This window comes from Aquarana catesbeiana, linkage group LG08 (assembly GCF_042186555.1).
Source record: "Aquarana catesbeiana isolate 2022-GZ linkage group LG08, ASM4218655v1, whole genome shotgun sequence".
Taxonomy (NCBI): domain Eukaryota; kingdom Metazoa; phylum Chordata; class Amphibia; order Anura; family Ranidae; genus Aquarana; species Aquarana catesbeiana.
In genome coordinates this window covers 291,752,265-291,773,636 of record NC_133331.1, presented here as the reverse complement: position 1 = coordinate 291,773,636, position 21,372 = coordinate 291,752,265, and the positions used below count along the sequence as shown (strand labels likewise).

General features: G+C 46.5%; 2 protein-coding genes across 2 annotated transcripts in view; one reads left to right on the top strand and one right to left on the bottom strand.

Moving 5' to 3' along the window:
• LOC141104959 (uncharacterized) overlaps positions 1 to 21,372 on the top strand; it is a 664,134-nt gene that overhangs the window by 427,766 nt on the left and 214,996 nt on the right. The window lies entirely within an intron of this gene.
• The window catches only part of LOC141105451 (uncharacterized), a 39,509-nt gene that overhangs the window by 3,481 nt on the left and 14,656 nt on the right, over positions 1 to 21,372 (bottom strand). Inside the window, exons 8-12 of the mRNA XM_073595307.1 lie at positions 8,080 to 8,163; positions 7,453 to 7,587; positions 7,113 to 7,319; positions 6,866 to 7,004; positions 5,859 to 6,630 (exon numbers count right to left, since the gene is read on the bottom strand). Coding sequence (XP_073451408.1) covers positions 5,859 to 6,630; positions 6,866 to 7,004; positions 7,113 to 7,319; positions 7,453 to 7,587; positions 8,080 to 8,163 — 1,337 coding nt within the window. The remainder of the gene's footprint in view (positions 1 to 5,858; positions 6,631 to 6,865; positions 7,005 to 7,112; positions 7,320 to 7,452; positions 7,588 to 8,079; positions 8,164 to 21,372) is intronic.

Genomic DNA, 21,372 nt, shown 5'->3' with positions numbered 1-21,372 from the left:
CTGTATTGGAGAACCAATAGGAATATCATGTTAGACTCCCAGAATCCTCCTCACCTCTCCGGTCAGGTCTGTGTTTTATTAATAGAGATAAGAGTGATGTCATGTGACCTCCCAGAATCCTCCTCACCTCTCTGGTCAGGTCTGTGTTTTATTAATAGAGATAAGAGTGATGCCATGTGACCTCCCAGAATCCTCCTCACCCCTCCGGTCAGGTCTGTTTTATTAATAGAGATAAGAGTGATGTCATGTGACCTCCCAGAATCCTCCTCACCTCTCCAGTCAAGTCTGTGTTTTATTAATAGAGATAAGAGTGATGTCATGTGACCTCCCAGAATCCTCCTCACCTCTCCGGTCAGGTCTGTGCTTTATTAATAGAGATAAGAGTGATGTCATGTGACCTCCCAGAATCCTCCTCACCTCTCCGGTCAGCAGGTAGATGATCTCCAGGGTGAGGTTTAGTATCTTCTCAGTCATGTGACTCCGGTCCTCCTCCATCCTCATTGGTCGTGTGATCTATACAGGTTTCCTGTAGACCAATAATTGATAACAGAGATAACCCCTCAGCAGCCCAAGTATTGGGACCTCATTTCAGGAGAGCCTGAACCTGAACGGCAGCACCAGTTCTTTTGGGTGAGGCAGAGGCCGGCGAATCCATGAACCCATGTGGCCTTGAGCACAGAAAAGAGAATAGGGGGCGTTGCTCTCTCAATAGAGTTATAATGGTCCTGTGGGTTGGCCGGCGGCAGAGCAACAAATCATGCGTATGCTGCCATGAAAGCTGCATGGACATGAGGGGGTGGGGTTACTGGGTGTAAATAGAAAATAAGATCTTATTACCTCCTCTGCTGCCACTTCCAGTAATGTCTTCTCTTTACTTCCTCCCCACTCACCTGGAACTTCTTATTTATACCTGACATCACTTCCTGTCTGTGCCTGACATCACTTCTTATCTTCCATAGAGACTTCCTGTCTCTATGGTAGAAGTGAGATCACCATCTTGTGGAGCTCCGAGGAACTGCAACCCAGATAAACATACTGTAGTGTGAACACACGGCCTTGTGCTGTGTGTGTATGTACTGTATATCCTTTTAGATACGCTCATTTCCACTCCCACCAAGGGGGTAGAGATATATTATTGCCTAGTCCAACCTTTCTCAGCCAGGGTTCCTCCAAAGATTTCTAGGGGTTCCTTGAGCAAAGAGCAATTTCTGTCTCTCAGTAACAACTGACATCAATGATCTGTAAGGGGGGCAATCAGAAAAAAACAAAGGAGACCCATAGTGGTGAGTGATTCAGACTATGCGGAGCATGGGTCTCCTTTTATGTTTTCTCTGAGTGAGAAGTACAAGGATGCACCATCAGAAGAGTCCAGAGAAACGGTCTTGAGAGTTCCGTTTGTACTTTGTATGGAAGTAATTGAACATCTTTGGGCATTTTTGAACCTGATCTGCTATTGAATTATGCGGCTGTTAGACCACTACACTGACTACTGATATCAGGGGGTTCTTCTCCCATTGGTCACCATTGTAAGGGACCACTGCACTGACCACTGATATAAGAGGCTCATTTTCCCACTAGTCACCATTGTAAGGGACCACCACACTGACCCCTGAATGCAAAGAGAGGGGATTGTCCCAAGTGTTACCTCTTTGTACATGTGTTTCAATAAACAGTTTGTGGCTGAGTACTGCCTAGTTTGTGGTTGCAAGTGGTTGGAAGATCTGATATCTATATTCAGACTGGAAGGAAGCGGTAAATGAGGAAAGCACTCAATCGGAGTGTGGGACATTTCATTACAGGGTCCTTCTCCCATTTGTCACCAATGTAAGGGACCACTACACTGACTACTGATATCAGGGGGTTCTTCTCCCATTGGTTACCATTGTAAGGGACTACTACACTGACCACTGATATAAGAGGCTCATTCTCCCGCTAGTCACCATTGTAAGGGACCACTACACTGACCCCTGAATGCAAAGAGAGAGGATTGTCCCAAGTGTTACCTCTTTGCACCTGTGTTTCAATAAACAGTTTGTGGCTGAGTACTGCCTAGTTTGTGGTTGCAAGTGTTTGGAAGATCTGATATCTATATTCAGACTGGAAGGAAGCGGTATATGACGAAAGCACTCAATCGGAGTGTGGGACATTTTATTACAGGGTCCTTCTCCCATTTGTCACCAATGTAAGGGACCACTATACTGACCACTGATAAAAGGAGGTCCTTCTCCCATTGGTCGCCAATGTAAGAGACAGCACACAGACCCCTCCAAAGGTTCCCAAAAATACATACATAGGAGTTGGGAGGTGATCTCCCCTCCAAGAATCTGCTACCACGCCCACCCCGGCTTTTTTTGACAGCTACTTGTTTATTAGCCCAGAAAATGAGCATTTTTGATTCACTTCCCATTGATTTCAATGGGGTTCAACTTCGGCATGTGAACTTCTTAGAAATTCACTTCTCCAATTCCATTGAGTGGCCCCATGTGTTCTTACACTCCCTGAAAATGAATAGCTTACTCCCTATGCTAGAATCACCATTGAGGTACTTGTACTGTATATTGCTATATCTCCTTTTATGCGTCTCTTCTCCAGGGTGAATACGTTTTAATATTTGTAGTTGTTCCTCGTAACTGAGGTCCTCCAGTTCCCTTATTAGCTTGGTTGCCCTTCTCTGGACTCTCACCACTTCCAGCACATCCTTCCTGAGGACTGGTGACCATAACTGGACGGCATGCTCAAGATGTGGCTGAACCAGAGTTTTATAAAATAGCAGGATTATCATTTTATCTCTGGAGTATATCCCCTTTTTTATGCAGAACAATAGTCGACTTGCTTTGCTTGCGGCAGTTTGACATTACATGCCGTTGCTGAGTCTGTCATCTACTAAGACCCCCAGATCTGTTTCCATCCTGGATTCCTTCCCCCAGAGGTTCTCCCCCTAGCGAGCATTTAAGTTTTTAGCCTCCAAGCACATTCATTTACATTTTTCAACATTAAACCTCATTTGCCATGTAGTTGCTCACCCCATTATTTTATTGACATCTTCGTGTAAGGTTTCTATATCCTGCTGTGAAGTTATTGCCCTGCTTAGCTTTGTATCATCAGCAAACACTGAGATTGAACTATTTATCCCATCTTCTACATCATTTATGAATCGATTAAACAGAATTGGTCCCAGGACAGATCCTTGGGGGACCCCCACTTACCACCCCAGACCATTCTGGGTACTCACTATTTACCACCACCCTTTGGACGCGCTCCTGTAACCAGTTTTCTATCCAGGTACACACCTTGTGGTCCATGCCTACAGACCTCAATTTATAAATTAAGCCTTTATATGGAACTGTTTTGAATGCTTTTGCAAAATCCAGATACACCTCATCCACAGGCCTCCCCCTATCTAGATGGCATCATGGCAGCTCACTTCCTCATAGAATGTTAACAGATTTGTTTGGCAAGAACGACCTTTCATGAATCCATGCTGATCACTACTAATGGTACTGGTTTCTTCAGCAAATTCTTGGATATAGTCCCTTATCATCCCTTCCAATAGCTCACATACTATCGATGTTAGGCTAACTGTTCTGTAGTTTCCAGGTATATATCTCTGCCATTTTTTAAATAATGATACCACGTTGGCCTTTAGCTAATCCGATGGTACTATTCCTGTCAGTATGCAGTCCAAGACATTTAGGAATAAATATAACCTACATGAGTTCTTTGAAGACTCTCAAGTGGAAGCCATCTGGTCCTGGTGATTTATTTGCGTTAAGCTTTTCAAGGTTTTTTCAGACAATGCCTTCTGTTAGCCACCAGGGTATATCCTGTGATGCATTACTAATGACACAGTCTTAATTACTATACCTCTCATTTTCCTTTGGAAAAACTGAGGAGAAGAATGCATTTAGTACAGTTGCCTTATCCTTGGTATCTGTAACCAGCATCCCCTGATCATCCTTTATGGGGCCAATACACTCTCACCTCATCTTTTTACTGTTAATATATTTTAACAATTTGAGGGGATTTATTTACTATCTGTGTCTCTCGTGGTCTATTTTAGCTGTCCTGATTGCGCTCTTAAACTTCTTATTGCATTCCTTGTAGTGTTGGAATGCTGACAATGACCCCTCTGTCTTATGTTTTTTTTAATGGCCATTTTTTTCTCTTTAATGCCTTTTTACGTAAAAGTTTAGCCACCCAGGTTTAACCTTCGTGGAATACACTGTATTATACCTTTATTTAATATGTTCCTAAAGTACTCCCATTTCTCCTCAGAGTTCAATGTTTCTAGTGTTTGGTCCCATTTAACCACTTGCTACAAAATCATGTACCTGTACGTCATTCGGCTCCAAGTGGTCATACCGGGGTGATATGCAGCTGCAGGCATCTCCCTGGTAACGTTTTTTTTAGAGCCAACGGTCGGCTTTCTTGTAATAACAACAGATGCGGCTAAGCTTATTACAAGCAGTGGGAGGGGAAGCCCCCCCCTCTTGCTGCCTTCCGCCCGTTTGCCTGGGTCTCCCGTCCCACCGGAATCTGCTTTGATCGGGTCTCCGATGTGGTAACCTGGAAGCAACATCACAACGTCACTTCCGGTTTACTGGAGTCATAAAGGCGCCAATTTAAAAAATGTGAAAGTATTTAAAATTGGCGGATCTTGGCGTTTTGAATACTTTCAAATGCAGAGGAGGGGTTTGGGGTCTTAAAGACCCCGATCCCTCCATAAAGAGGACCTGTCACTGCCTCTTACTGTCACATGGGATGTTTACATTCATTATAGACCCCAGATCTCCCTTTAATGTTTGGTTTAATTCAATTCTGTTCTTCGATGTGTACTGTACTCATAAGTGCATGAATGTGATCTGAGTTATGTGTCTGATGAAGGAAACTAAGGGGGCTTTTCATAGAACATTTGTTGGAGGAATGTGAGAAGCATTTGCCTAGGAGTGAGAAATTTTTGGTAAAAGAGGCCACAATGATGTGAACTTGAGAAGGGACGGGTTTTCAACGTCAAGTTGAAAAAGGTTATGGCTATAATTTAATTAACACCGTGATCTCCTATGACCGTCAGCTCCATCTAGTGGCTAAAATGCATTACTTTTTTCCTGAAATACCTCCATTTGTAAAAAAAAAAAAAAAAATGCAATACAGCATTATGGCCACTAGATGGAGCTAAAATTCATGGGAAATCACTGTAGGGAATTTTTTTTTCAAAAATTCATCACAGCTGGGCGAATGCTGGTCATATTGGTTCAATTCATTTTTAAAAAATAGCTTAGACCACAAAATGTACTCAGCCAATGAGAGGTAAGGACTCCATTTTTATTTTTCTCCTGCTATCAATGGCCAACACGGTACAACACTTCATCCATGTCTTTGGTGATCTCTGATCTCCTTATCAACTGTTTCTTCCATGATGAAGATCAGCCATGGAGTATATCTGAGGTGTATATCAGGGTGTGCTTCTTCCCCACATGTCCAGCAACATTCATATATAAGACATTTCCCGCACTCACTAATACACCTCGAGGGTTGTGTGGGACCCCTGATGTACAGGAAGACAGGACTTCAGTGAGGAACAAATCCCTCACTCAGGACAGGGAAGTGGCTTCTCAACCAGGTGTAATCTCTGATGTCTGTTAAACTCGGTCTTCTTCGAAAAACATTTCCCGCACTCAAGACAGGAATGAGGCTTCTCCCCCGTGTGAGATCTCTGATGTCTGTAAAGACTGGACCTTTCTGAAAAACATTTCCCGCACTCAGAACAGGCAAATGGCTTCTCCCCCATGTGGGACCTTTGGTGTCTGTTGAGATTGGACTTGTCTGAAAAACATTTCCCGCACTCAGGACAAGAATACGGCTTCTCCCCCGTGTGAAACCTCTGATGTGTGACTAGTTCTGATTTCTGTGTAAAACATTTCCCGCACTCAGAACAGGAAAATGGCTTCTCACCCCTGTGCAATCTCTGATGTGTGTAAATATTGCACTTAAAGGAAAAACATTTCCCGCACTCAGGACAGGAATACGGCTTCTCCCCCGTGTGAGATCTCTGATGTGTGGAAAGATAGGACTTCTTTGAAAAACATTTCCCGCACTCAGTACAGGAATAGGGCCTCTCCCCTGTGTGAGACATTTTATGCACATCAAGATGGGATTTAAAACGGAAACACTTCCCACACTCAGTACAGGAAAACCTCTTATCTGTTGGAAGGACGGCACACAGTCTCATAGTCTGAGGTTCCTCAGGATAAGAGGAATACGATGGTCCGGCACCGTCCCGCACAGTCTGAGGTTCCTCAGGATAAGAGGAATACGATGGTCCGGCACCGTCCCGCACAGTCTGAGGTTCCTCAGGATAAGAGGAATAAGATGGTCCGGCACCGTCCCGCACAGTCTGAGGTTCCTCAGGATAAGAGGAATACGATGGTCCGGCACCGTCCCTCACAGTCTGAGGTTCCTCAGGATAAGAGGAATACGATGGTCCATCTACACTGTGTGGTGCCGGATGGACATTTGAGGTAGTCGGGTTTTCTCCTGGACTATACTGTGTGATGTCCTCATCTTCTACTTTACAGTCTGGAGACAAAGTGAGACAATCCTCTGAGGTTTTCCTCATCTCCCGTCCATCTACTAAAATAGAAATACAAAGATTATTACTAGACATGAGCAGATTGGTTCCCCTAAACCAGGACTCCGCCCACATCAGGCAGCTTTGTCTCTGAGGAACATGGTAAATGATTTCCCTTCACCTCCAATTAGCTCACTTCTCCATTTATAGACTCAGACAGTGCAAACTTAATTTTATAATCTGGACCAATCAGTGAGCAGTATAGGTGGAGGAATGTATTTAGTTTTAATGACCCACCTGTGCTGATCTCTGTAGGAGTGTCCTCCTCTATAAATGTCCCCGTTATTCCATCCTCCTCCATAGACTGCTGATCATCCCTCACATACGTCTCTTCTTCTGATTTAATCTCAACTTTTATATCTATCAAATCTTCACCCTAAACCAAGAAAATGAGAGAAAATAACATCTGTAAAATATAAACTCACAAAATAAATCCACATATCATTTCCAGGAGTCCATGTTCTAGATGCTCCGTTCCACCAACCTTGTAAATGTCAGATATGGTGTAATCTTCCTGTGTGGAATCCCGGGAATGCAGAGGTCGGGGACATTTCTCTGGTGGGTTCCTGGTATTAGGTGGCTCCAACATATCCTTGTGTCCTTCTGAAAACTCCTCCATCACTCCATACTCCTCATCCTCCTCTTTATACTCTTCTTTAACAACAATATTATCATCCCCGAGGTTTCCGCTCTGAATATATAAATAGACAATGACATCCTGACACCTTATAGGAACCTGACACACACAATGATACAGTCACCATCCAGACACATCCCTTGTCTGTTACTGGATAATGTCCCAGAATTCCCAGAATCCTCCTCACCTCTCCTGTCAGCAGCTCCATCATCTTCTTGGTGACTTCTAGAATCTTCTCCATGTTGTGTCTCTCAGGTTTTAGGGAGTCACATGGAGGCACTGTGATGGTCATATGATCACCTGACTTCACAAGAGGAAATCTCTGTATTGGAGAACCAATAGGAATATCATGTTAGAATCCCAGAATCCTCCTCACCTCTCCGGTCAGGTCTGTGTTTTATTAATAGAGATAAGAGTGATGTCATGTGACCTCCCAGAATCCTCCTCACCTCTCCGGTCAGGTCTGTGTTTTATTAATAGAGATAAGAGTGATGTCATGTGACCTCCCAGAATCCTCCTCACCTCTCCGGTCAGGTCTGTGTTTTATTAATAGAGATAAGAGTGATGTCATGTGACCTCCCAGAATCCTCCTCACCTCTCCGGTCAGGTTTGTGTTTTATTAATAGAGATAAGAGTGATGTCATGTGACCTCCCAGAATCCTCCTCACCTCTCCGGTCAGGTCTGTGTTTTATTAATAGAGATAAGAGTGATGTCATGTGACCTCCCAGAATCCTCCTCACCTCTCCGGTCAGGTTTGTGTTTTATTAATAGAGATAAGAGTGATGTCATGTGACCTCCCGGAATCCTCCTCACCTCTCCGGTCAGCAGGTAGATGATCTCCAGGGTGAGGTTTAGTAACTTCTCAGTCATGTGACTCCGGTCCTCCTCCATCCTCATTGGTCATGTGATCTATACAGGTTCCCTGTTGATCAATAATTGATAATGGAGAATTATCTGGACTGTACTGGTTGTACAATATTAGGATGGGGATGGATGGGGGGTAATATGAGGGTTTCTATCATGGAAGAACGATCCCCAGTGGGATTACACACAGAAGAATATTCAGTTTAGTGTTTGCATTTATGGGGTCCAGGAACCTCTTATCCTTTGCCCTTTATGTTTAAATAAAACCCCTGTCATCTACACATCTCCAAACTGCAGATAAAGTTACGGCCCCATAAGTGGGGAAATGTTCTGACCCTTAGGGGTCAATCTAGGTTTCCACACTATATATGTGTGTATCATCATCTGCTGGAGATAAAAGAAATCACAGTGACTATGGAAGAAGAGGACAGACATGACGGGGGGTTACTGGGTGTAAATAGAAAACCTTCCTCCCAACTTACTGAGATGAAGAAGAAAGACACCTTTTGCCACTAAATATTAATTCAGAGACCACACCCCCTTTTATACAAACTATGATGACTTAAAGCTCAATGCCAAATAAAAGTATTCTCTGCACAGAAGTAGGTCAATCTTTTCCTCTCCGTATACACCACCAAACACTGCTCTGATGGAGACCAAATACTGGATGAAGTCTTCTTCAGAAATTCTTTCTTCTCCAAAGTGTCCATCTCCCGGTCCCCATTCTCCATGGACTTCCATGTCACTACCATGTCTTTTTACCATATTCTGTAGTGATGAGGAGATCAGCGGGAGGAAGCACAGAGCTCTGTTGAGGACCAGGAGATCGGCACTCCGCGGTCATGTCGGTTCATGAAGAAGACTTCAGCCAGCATCGGAGCTCTGTTCAAAGAGGTAAGAATTTACCTTTGTGTGTACATCAGACTGAAAAGAAAGACGTTTAAAGGGGAAAGATGGACAGAGGGATTTGGTTGCTAATAATGTACCGTGATGGGAGCTATAATAAAATAAGATGGTATTACCTCCACAGCTGCCAGTTCCAGCGATGTCTCCTCTCTACTAACTCTCACATGAACTGTCCCATTCGTATGTACAATCACTTCCTGTGTACACGCTACATCACTTCCTGTCTGATTTCCAAAGAGACTTCCTGTCTGGGTAGATGTGAGATCACCACCTTGTGGAACTCAGAGGAACTGCAGCCCCGAGAAACATCTCATAGCGTGAACATGGCCTTGTGCTTTGTGTGAATGTACTGTATATCCTTATAGATGGACAGTTACTAACTGTCTCCGATTTGCGAGGAAAAGCACACTTTTTAGCTATTTGTCCCAGGCTGCGTCCCGAGAATCACAGTGTAAAGTGGAAATGTGCTTGGGGCCAGGCAATGGGAGACCAATCAGTGTCTAGAATAGAGCTGCAAGCGGCCAATGAGCCTGAAGTGATTAGCAGTGGGTTGATATCAGAGAACCCTACTGCCCCGTCCCCCTTCTCACCTCCCTGCCTCTTTCATTACCCTCCTGTCCCCCTCCTCATCCTCCTGTCCCATTCTTCACCCCCCCCCTCATCTCCATCTCTCTGCCCCTTTGTTTACCCGCCTCCTCTTCTTCACTTCTTTGTCCCACTCATCACCCTCCTGTCCCCATTTCCACCTCCTCCTCCATTTGTCACAAAGACCAGCAGTAGTCTTCTGGAATATTCTGGAGAAGAATTAGTGCGCTCTCAGACATCATCCCCAGAATTTGCGACCCTCCCTTGCCATGGTTCCAGGCTCCGCCATCCCACCTGCAGGTCCTGTACCGGCATAGCGGGTGCCGTTGGGTAGAGGAGATGGAGACCAGAGAACATCAGCTCCTTGAACCTCCCTAGAGAAAATGAACTCAGATGTTGATTAGGTCACCTCCAGGTTTAGTTCTATCATTCCTGGCCGCTGTGGCCACAGAGGCTTAAAATGGAGCCCAATCTGCTCACCATTATCTTCTTCACTTCTTTGTCCCACTCATCACCCTCCTGTCCCCATTTCCACCTCCTCCTCTAATTGGTCACAAAGACCAGCAGTAGTCTTCTGGAATATTCTGGAGAAGAATTAGTGTGCTCTCAGACATCATCCCCAGAATTTGCGAGCCCCCCCCGCCATGGTTCCAGGCTCCGCCATCCCACCTGCAGGTCCTGTACCGGCATAGCGGGTGCCGTTGGGCAGAGGAGATGGAGACCAGAGAACATCAGCTCCCTGAACCTCCCTAGATAAAATGAACTCAGATGTTGATTAGGTCACCTCCAGGTTTAGTTCTATGATTCCTGGCCGCTGTGGCCACAGAAGCTTAAAATGGAGCCCAATCTGCTCGCCATTATCTTCAGTGGAGGACAGGAGAGACATGAGGGGGTCTAATAGAACCTTGATGCCTCATTAAAGAGAGCCTGTGACAACAAAATGCTATCACATACTGTAGTGGGGTACTGGTCTCTTATGTGATAGCAATAAAGTTAAAGTGTAAAAGAATTAAAGGTACACCCAAGCACTTAAACCTCATCCCCATACATTTTTAAGACCCTATGTACATGCACATGCAGTACCTATGTGAACGCACATGTCGTGGGCACCTACAAACGAAAATGCTAATTGTGTTACACATGTTAGACATTGCCGTACACACGTGAGCGCAAAAATTCATAGTTAACACTAAACAAAGGTGAGGTAGGGGCTTTTAACATGTGGCCTAAGGGCAATTTTTGGGTGCCGAAGTTTGCTGTCATTGCACCGACACACGCAATTTTAAGGCTGGACATGTTTGGTATCTATTTACTCGGCACAACCTCATGTTTTATATTTTACCAAAACTTGGGTAATATATTGTGTTTGCATCCAATAAAATTACATTTAGTTCATTTTTACACATATTTACATATGTATGATAAACCATTGTACTAATATTATAATGGCATAAAAAAAAATTGGGACTACCACCATTTTATTCCCCAGGGCCTCTGCTTTAAAAACATTTTGGGGGTTTTTAACTAACCTTCAGGCCCTAAGTGTGTATTTTAACACGTGTAAACAAAAAAAAAAAAATGCAAAAAACAGCTCAGTCAGTGAAAGGGTTATTGCAAACTTGATTGACTCATTCTCCTGTGATCACACAAATATTAGAGCTTCCTCTACAACCTGATCATAGTATTGCTCGGAGGTCTATTTATTTAGATGCTTCATACTTCCCTTTACTACTTGGTGGTTTAACCGTCTCCTGTCCGGCCACTGTGTGTAAATGGCCAAAAAGGGAGCAGTGCCAATGCAGGTGGACGTACCCATCTTCCTGATCACTGCCACAGTAGTCCAGGTGTCTATTATCACTGCCACACCAGTCACAGTGTCCCTGATCCCCACCACACCAGTCACAGTGTCCCTGATCTCCTCCACATCAGTTACAATGTCTCTGATCACCACCACACCAGTAACAATGTCTCTGATCACCACCACACCAGTTACAATGTCTCTGATCACTACCTCACCAGTTACAGTGTCCCTGATCACCACCACACCAGTTACAGTGTCCCTGATCACCACACCAGTTACAGTGTCCCTGATCACCACCACACCAGTTACAGTGTCCCCGATCACCACCACACCAGTTACAATGTCTCTGATCACCACCACACCAGTTACAGTGTCCCCGATCACCACCACACCAGTTACATTGTCCCTGATCACCACTCCACCAGTTACAGTGTCCCTGATCCCCACCACACCAGTTACAGTGTCCCTGATCCCCACCACACCAGTTACAGTGTCCCTGATCCCCACCACACCAGTTACAGTGTCCCTGATCACCACCACACCAGTTACCGTGTCCCTGATCACCACCACACCAGTTACAGTGTCCCTGGTCACCACCACACCAGTTGCATTTCCGTTGATCACTGCAACAACAAGTGCCAGTGTCCCTGATTACCACCACACCAGTCATATTGCCCCTAATCACTGCCACACCAGTCCCAGTATCCCTGATCACCACACCAGTCATATTGTCCATTTTCACCGCCACACCAGTTATAGTGTCCCTGATCACCACCACACCAGTCATATTGTCCATAATCACTGAAACACCAGTTACAGTGTCCCCAATCACTGCCATACCAGTCATACTGTCCGTGATCACCACCACACCAGTTACAGTGTCTACAATCACCTCCACATCAGTTATAAGGTCCCTGATCAACGCTACACCAGTTACAGTGTCCCTGATCACCACTACACCAGTCATATTGTTCCTGATCACCACCACAGCAGTCATATTGTCCATAATCACCGTCATACCGGTCTCAATGCCCCTGATCATCATCACAGCAGTTATATTGTCCATAATTACTGCCACACCAATTACATTGTCCCTGACCACCGCCACACCAGTTACAGTGTCCCTGGTCACCACCACACCAGTTACAGTGTCCCTGATCACCACCACACCAGTTACAGTGTCCCTGGTCACCACTACACCAGTTACAGTGTCTCTGATCACCGCCACACCAGTTACAGTGTCCCTGATCACCGCCACACCAGTTACAGTGTCCCTGATCACCGCCACACCAGTTAGAGTGTCCCTGATAACCGCCAAACCAGTTACAGTGTCCCTGATAACCGCCAAACCAGTTACAGTGTCCCTGATCACACCCCACCGGTTACAGTGTCCCTGATCACCGCCAAACCAGTTACAGTGTCCCTGATCACACCCCACCAGTTACAGTGTCCCTGATAACCGCCAAACCAGTTACAGTGTCCCTGATCACCGCCCCACCAGTTACAGTGTCCCTGCTCACCAGCACATCAGTTAATGTCCCTGATAACCACCACAGCAGTCATATTCTCACTATTAGGACTTGTTCACATGTGCAATGCTTTCTGAAGAGCCATCTGTGTTCAGATGGCTCTTCAGAGAGCATTGGGCAGGCAGTGAGGAGGCACAGTAATGCCTCCTCACCACCTGCTTTAACCCTTTGGACCCCACACAAGCACCCCCATTTACTTCAATGAGTCATGACCAGTGGGTGTACAGGGGGCATGATTCCTGCCATAGCTGCAATGCAAAGCATCACAAAGCCTCGGCAGCAAAGGAGGTAATGGTTGGGGGGCAGAAAAACTGTGGCTCAAACACAAGGCCCCCCCCCCCAACCTCACATGTGAACGAGCCGTAATAGTGCAGCCAGTCATAGTTGATGTCCCTGATTGTTGCCTGTACTAACCCAGGCCTGTTTATTGACCACGCTTCTGCCTAGACTGATCTTTTGTCTGTTTGCTTACCATGTCTCTGCCTGCGGGCTGAACCGACCGATCTGCAAGGCTAATTATGTTCCTGCAAGACAATCCCAGCCATCCCCTGTGGACAACTGCATTCCTGGAAGCACGGGAACTCTTTTGTTCTTCCTTTCTTTAGCCTCCTGTACTTTCTGGCCAGTGAACAAGGCCAGTCTTCAAAAAACTCAAATGCTTTCTAGAAATCACCTTGGGGTGTTTACTTTCCAAAATGTGGTCATTTTGTGGGTGTTTCCACTGTCCTGGTGCTCCAGGGCCTCCAAAAATGTGATATATGGTCAGGAAATTAGATAAGTAATGTATGCCTCTAGAAAGTCTGATGGTGAACAGAAGAATGTTTTTGGTGTAATTGTAAGTATGCTCATAATGTGTGTGAGATATATAATTATTACGTTGAATATATAATTATCAATTGGCAGCTTTGTGCAAAAAATACATTTTGATTTTCTTTCCTGCATTTCCAAATCCTTGTGGCTAAAAAAATGACATTTTCTAAAGGTTAACTATGCCTTTTAGAAAATACCTTGGAGTGTTTGCTTTCCAAAGTGGGGTCATTTTGGGGGTCTTTCCACTGTCCTGGTGCTCAAGGGCCTCCAAAACTGTCATAGGTAGTCAGGAGCAATTTATGCTCTTTGAAAGCCCAAAGGTGCTCCTTGGATTTTGGGCCCCTTTATGCATCAAAGCTGTGAAAGAGTCTCAGACATGTGGGATCCTCATACTCAGGAGGAGTATCAGAATGTGTTTTGGGGTGAAATTCTAAGAATTTTTATGCTGTGTGTGAGAAATAACTTATTAAACTGACAACTTTGTGCAAACAAAAATATTTTCGTTTTCTTTCCAAAATGTGGTCATTTTGTGTTTTTTACCACTGTTCTGGTGCTCCAGGGCCTCCAAAAATGTGATTAGATGTATAATTTATGCCTGAATATGAAGGTGCTCCTTGGATTTTAGGCCCCACTGTGTGGCTAGGCTGTGAAAAAGTCTCACACGTGTGGTAGCCCCATACTCAGGAGGAGCAGCAGAATGTATTTTGGGTGTAATTCCAAATATGCCTATGATGTGTGTGAGAAATAGTGTGTAAAAAATATACATTTTGATTTTCTTTCCTGCATTTCCAAAACCCTGTGGTGAAAATGACATCTACTAAAGGCTAACTATGCCTTTCAGAAAATACCTTGGACAATTTTGTGTAAATAAATTTTCATTTTCTTTCTGCAATTTCCAAAAGCTTGTGGCGAAAAAACTCACAATGCCTTTTAGAAAAAATATCGGGGTGTTTTCTTTCCAAAATGTGGTCACGTTGTGGGTGTTTCGAATGTTCTGGTGCTCCAGGGCCTCCAAAACTGTCATAGGTAGTCAGGAAATTTGATGTGTAATTTATGCTCTTTGAAAGCCCAAAGGTGTTCCTTGGATTTGGGGCCCCTCTATACATCTAGGCTGCGAAATCTCAGATGTGTGGTTTCCTCATACTCAGGAGGAGTATCAGAATGTGTTTTGGGGTGCAATTATCAGTATGCCCATGCCGTGTGTGAGAAATAACCTATTAAACTGACAACTTTGTGCAAAAAAAATTAAATTTTCATTTCTGCATTTTCCAAAAGCTTGTGGTAAAAAATGAAGTCTTCAAAATACAATGCCTTTTAGAAAAACATTGGGGTGTTTGCTTTCCAAAATGTAGTCATTTTGGGGGTGTTTCCACTGTTCTGGTGCTCCAGGGCCTCCAAAAATGTGATAGGTTGTCAGGAAATTAGATGTGTATTTTATACCCCTAGAAAGTCTGAAGGTGCTCCTTGGATTTTGAGCCTCTCTCTATGCTTCTGGGCTGTGAAAGAGTATCAGCCATGTGGTATCCCCAAACTCAGGAGGCCGATCCAGGACTGGAGCATCCCAATAAGTACGCTACTTTGAGTGACATTGGTGAAACCAGTCAGGGACCAGCACTGCTGGAGCTGAGGGACTCTCCTAGCTGCCGGGGGAAGAACTCCTCCAGTGAGAGTGGGGGGGCAGCAAAGGGAAAGGAAAGACAGATTCTGGTGGTAGGGGACTCAATTCTTAGAAGGACAGAGAGGGCAATCTGTAACCAAGACCTGAAGCGCCGAACAGTATGTTGTCTACCGGGCGCTCGGGTTCGGCACATCACGGATCTTGTGGACAGATTACTGGGAGGGGCTGGGGAAGACCCGGCTGTCATGGTGCACGTTGGCACCAATGACAAAGTCAGAGGCAGATGGAGTGTCCTAAAGAACGATTTTAGGGACTTAGGAGCTAAATTGAGGAAAAGGACCTCCAAGGTAGTATTCTCAGGAATATTACCGGTACATCGAGCCACACCAGAAAGGAAGAGGGAAATTAGGGAAGTAAACAAGTGGCTGAAGAGCTGGTGTAGTAAGGAGGGGTTTGGGTTCCTGGAGGACTGGGCCAACTTCTCAGTCGGTAACCGGTACTATAGAAGGGACGGACTGCACCTAAATGAGGAGGGTGCAGATCTGCTGGGAATGCAGATGGCCAAAAAGTTAGAGGGGTTTTTAAACTAGGCGATGGGGGGGAGGGTCCAGAGGCAGAGATAGCCAGCGCGGAAGATATTCCAGAGGGTAGTATTGGGGGCATTAGTGGCAGGTTAACCAAAGCACAAAAACACAAGGTGAGTATAGTAGCAAGTCCTAGTTGCAATCTCGAAACACCCAATACGAGGACAATATGCGACCGGTCTAAACTATGTGGCATGTTCACCAATGCCAGGAGCATGGCAGACAAAAGGGTGAACTAGAGATACTGTTGTATGAGGAGGATTTGGATTTTGTGGGAATTTCAGAGACCTGGTTCAACAGCTCTCATGATTGGCTGGCAAACATTCAAGGGTATACCCTTTACCGCAAGGATAGGGAGGGTAAAAAAGGGGGAGGGGTATGCCTATATATCAAGAATAATGTACAAGTGAATGTGAGAGATGACATTACTAAGGGAGCTAGGGAGGAGGTGGAATCCTTATGGGTAGAGCTCCAAAGGGATGAAGCTAAGGGGAAAATAATACTGGGAGTATGCTATAGGCCCCCTAACCTGAGGGAGGAAGTGGAGACTAGGGATGAGCCGAACACCCCCCGGTTCGGTTCGCACCAGAACCCGCGAACGGACCGAAAGTTCGCACGAACGTTAGAACCCCATTGACGTCTATGGGACTCGAACGTTCGAAATCAAAAGTGCTCATTTTAAAGGCTAATTTGCATGGTATTGTCCTAAAAAGGGTTTGGGGACCCGGGTCCTACCCCAGGGGACATGTATCAATGCAAAAAAAACTTTTAAAAACGGCCGTTTTTTCGGGAGCAGTGATTTTAATGATGCTTAAAGTAAAAAAAAAAAAGTGAAATATTCCTTTAAATATCGTACCTGGGGGGTGTCTATAGTATGCCTGTAAAGTGACGCGTGTTTCCCATGTTTAGAACAGTCCCTGCACCAAATGTCATTTTTAAAGGAAAAAATCTCATTTAAAACTGCTTGCGGGTTTAATGTCATGTCGGGTCATGGCAATATGGATGAAAATCAGTGAGACAAACGGCATGGGTACCCCCCAGTCCATTACCAGGCCCTTTGGGTCTTGTATGGATATTAAGGGGAACCCCGCACCCAAATTAAAATAAGGAAAGGTGTGGGGCCACCAGGCCCTATATACTCTGAACAGCAGTATACAGGCGGTGCAAACAAGACAGGGACTGTAGGTTTGTTGTTAAGTAGAATCTGTTTGTAATTTTGAACATTTTTAACGTGTTTAGCTCCAGCCAAAAAATCTTTTCTAAGCTTTTTGGAAAACATAGGGAAGGGTTATCACCCCTGTGACATTTGTTTTGCTGTCTTTCCTCCTCTTCAGAAGATTTCACCTCACTTTTTTGTCCCAATGAAAAATGTTTTTTGAAAATTTGGGTTTTTTTGTGGAACAAGGATTGGAAAGCATCAGTGGAAAGGAGAAATTGTTTTCCCATATTAACTCTTACAGGAGAGAATTTCCCTTCCTAGGGGTAGATTTCATCTCACTTCCTGTTGTCTCCTTCCGTTTGCAAGTAGGAGTCGTTTGTAAGTTAGATGTTTGAAAGTAGGGTCCTGCCCTATATACTCAGCAGAAATTTGGGCCTTAGGTGTTGCTGTGGCCACAACACTGTAAGCCCTCACAGGGCCCTGCTGTGAAATATTAGATCAAGAATTGTAATTACATGCCCCTGTTGAACAGGAGCTGAAAAATTAGGCCTTAGGCACTGGTGCTGGTGCCACAACACTGCAACCCCTCACAGACACTCTAGTTGGAACGCAGGAACGAGCCCTGCTGCAAATTATTGCTTCAAAAATTGTAATTACACGCCCCTGTTAGACAGGGGCAGAAAAATTGGGCCTTAGGCACTGGTGCTGGTGCCACAACACTGCAACCCCTCACAGACACTCTAGTTGGAATGCAGGAACGAGCCCTGCTGCAAAGTATTACATCAAAAATTGTAATTACACGCCCCTGTTAAACAGGGGCTGAAAAATTGTGCCTTAGGCACTGGTGGTGGCGCCCAGAACCAAAAATGTTCTTACAAGCTATCAGCGTGATGATTGAGGAGGAAGAGGATAATTACTCAGGGATAGTCACTCAGCATCAGCATAGGCAGTCTTTGAAGGGATCTGAGATTTCAAAAAAAATTATTCGGTTACATCAGCATCAGGTGCTTGGTAGCTGGTGGTGATCCAAGACTCATTCATTTTTATGAAGGTCAGCCGATCGACCGAGTCGGTGGACAGACGCACCCTGTGATCGGTTACCACGCCTCCAGCAGCACTGAATGTGCGTTCCGAAAGAACGCTGGATGCAGGACAGGCCAGTAGCTCAATTGCATACTGTGCAAGCTCTGGCCAGTGATCCATCCTCAAGACCCAGTAACCCAGAGGATTTTCGGTGGGAAAGGTGTCCAAGTCTGATCTTGCCCCTAGGTATTCCTGCACCATGTAAAACAGACGCTGGCGATGGTTGCTGGAACCGATCATACCTTGGGGCTGCGGACCAAAAAATTGTCTGAACGCATCGGTCAGACGGCCACCTTCTCCACCGCTCCTTCTTTGACTGACCGAAGCCTCAGCAACACGTTGTCCAGAAACAGGAGTTTGTAACCTCCCAGTCTCTGGGAACGCGTTGCACAGACCTTTCTGCAAGGCCTCCCGAAGATGTTTCATCCTCTGCTCCCTCTGCGATGGCAAGATAAGGTCCGCAACCTTACCCTTGTAACGTGGATCAAGGAGGGTTGCCAGCCAGTATTGGTCCTTCTCCTTGATACCACGAATACGAGGATCCTTACGCAGGCTTTGCAGGATCAGGGAGGCCATGCAGCGTAGGTTTGCTGAGGCATTCGGTCCGGAGTCCTCTGGGTCACTAAGAACGACATGGTCCGCAGCCACCTCCTCCCAGCCACGTACAAGTCCATGTGTTTCTTGGGACTGATCCCTTAAAGACTGCTGCTGATGCTGAGTGCCAGGCTCCACCTCCATACTGACACAATCTTCCTCCTCCTCCTCTTCCTCCTCGTCCTCTTCCTGTGTGATCGGCGGGCACGCAGGAACACTGTCTGGATAAAGGGGGCCTTGAGAGCTAAGGAAGTCCTCCTCTTCCTGCCTCTGTTCTGCCTCAAGTGCCCTGTCCATTATTCCACGCAGCGTGTGCTCCAACAGGTGGACAAGGGGGACAGTGTCACTGATGCATGCACTGTCACTGCTCACCATCCTCGTGGCCTCCTCGAATGGTGACAGGACAGTGCATGCATCCCTGATCATGGCCCACTGGCGTGGGGAAAAAAAACCAAGCTCCCCTGACCCTGTCCTGGTGCCATAGTCGCACAGGTACTCATTGATGGCCCTCTGCTGCGTGTGCAGCCGCTGCAGCATGGCCAACGTTGAGTTCCACCTGGTGGGCATGTCACAGATTAGGCGGTTCTTGGGCAGGTTAAACTCCTTTTGGAGGTCCGTCAGCCGAGCACTGGCATTATATGACCGGCGGAAATGCACACAGACTTTCCTGGCCTGCCTCAGGACATCCTGTAAGCCCGGGTACCTGCCCAAGAACCGCTGCACCACCAAGTTAAGGACGTGAGCCAAACAGGGCACATGGGTCATTTGTCCCTGTCGGAGGGCAGAGAGGAGGTTGGTGCCATTGTCGCAAACCACCATTCCTGCCTTAAGTTGGCGTGGCGTCAACCACCTCTGAACCTGCCCCTGCAGAGCTGACAGAACCTCTGCCCCAGTGTGGCTCCTGTCCCCCAAGCACACCAGCTCAAGCACCGCATGGCATCTTTTGGCCTGCGTACTTGCGTAGCCCCTTGAACGCCTACGGAGCACCGCTGGTTCCGAGGAAGAGGCCATGGAGGAAGAAGAAGAGGAGGGGGTGGAGGAGAGAGGTGTGTCACAATCAGCATTTTGGAGGCGTGGTGGCGGAACAACCTCCAACACTACTGCACCTTGTCCTGCATCCTTCCCAGCTGCCAGCAGAGTCACCCAATGCGCCGTGAAACTTAGGTAACGTCCCTGTCCATGCCTGCTGGACCATGAGTCAGCGGTAATATGCACCTTACCGCTGACCGCCCTGTCCAGCGAGGCATGGACATTGCCTTCCACATGCCGGTAGAGAGCCGGAATCGCCTTCCGTGAGAAAAAGTGGCGTTTGGGTACCTGCCACTGAGGAACCGCACATTCCACAAACTCACGGAAGGGGGCAGAGTCTACCAACTGAAAAGGCAGCAGTTGAAGTGCTAGCAATTTTGCCAAGCTAGCATTCAACCGCTGGGCATGTGGATGGCTGGGAGCAAACTTCTTTCGGCGGTGCAGCAGCTGGGGCAGGGAAATTTGCCTGGTACAATCTGACGTCGGTGTACCAAAAGCAGATTGCCCACAAGTACTTGGCTGTGACACACCTAATTCTACACCTTCATTCCTCTCACTGCAGGTCTCAGAGAGGACTGAAGGTCTAGTGGGGTTGGAAATCTCAGCTGATGAGGAGCAAGGAGAGATCCTCTTTGTTCTTTGGTGTGGGTCTTTTAGATACGCTTGCCAACGAACTGCATGGCAGGTCAACATATGTCTGGTCAAGCATGTGGTACCCAAGCGGGAGATATTTTGGCCACGCGAGATACGCTTGAGACATATGTTGCAAATAGCAGCGGTGCGATCTGATGCACTCGTCTCAAAAAAGGCCCACACCAAAGAACTTTTTGAATAACGCGCAGAGACTGCAGCGCCCTGCACATGTGGAGCTTTGGGGTGTGATGCAGTCAATGTGCTGCCCTTAGGCTGGCCCCTGGAGGGCATCCTGCCTCGTTGGTGATGTGCTGCCGCCTCCTCCTCCTCCTCCTCCTCCTCCTCCTCCTCCTCCTCTCTCCTATCAGGCACCCACGTTGAGTCAGTGACCTCATCATCCCCTCCCTCCTCATCACTGGAGCAAACCTGGCAGTATGCTGCAGCAGGGGGAGCATGACTGCCAGATTGCTGTCCTTCTTGGGCACCCCCTCTGTCCGCGCTCATGTTACTGCCTTCATCGAGCTCAGTATCGTCATCAGAGCCTTCCAAACGCTGGGCATCCTCCTGGAGCATGTACCCAACACTGTGGTCAAACAGTTCGAGGGAATCCTCATGAGGACATGGTGGAGCTAGGGAAGGAGTCACTGATGACATTGAGCTGAGGGAAGAGGCCGCTGCTTTGCCAGACAAAGCACCCTGGGCATGGGTGAGAGAGGATGAGGAGGATGAGGACGGCTTGGTCATCCACTCGACCAAGTCTTCCGCATGTTGCGGCTCAACATGGCCAGCTGCCGAAAAAAAGGCCAAGCGTGTCCCATGGCCACGTGCTGATGAGGATGCACCGTCTCCACGACCAGCACTAGACACAGAGCCTGCTTGCCCTCTCTTATTGGCTTGTGACTGTCTGCCTC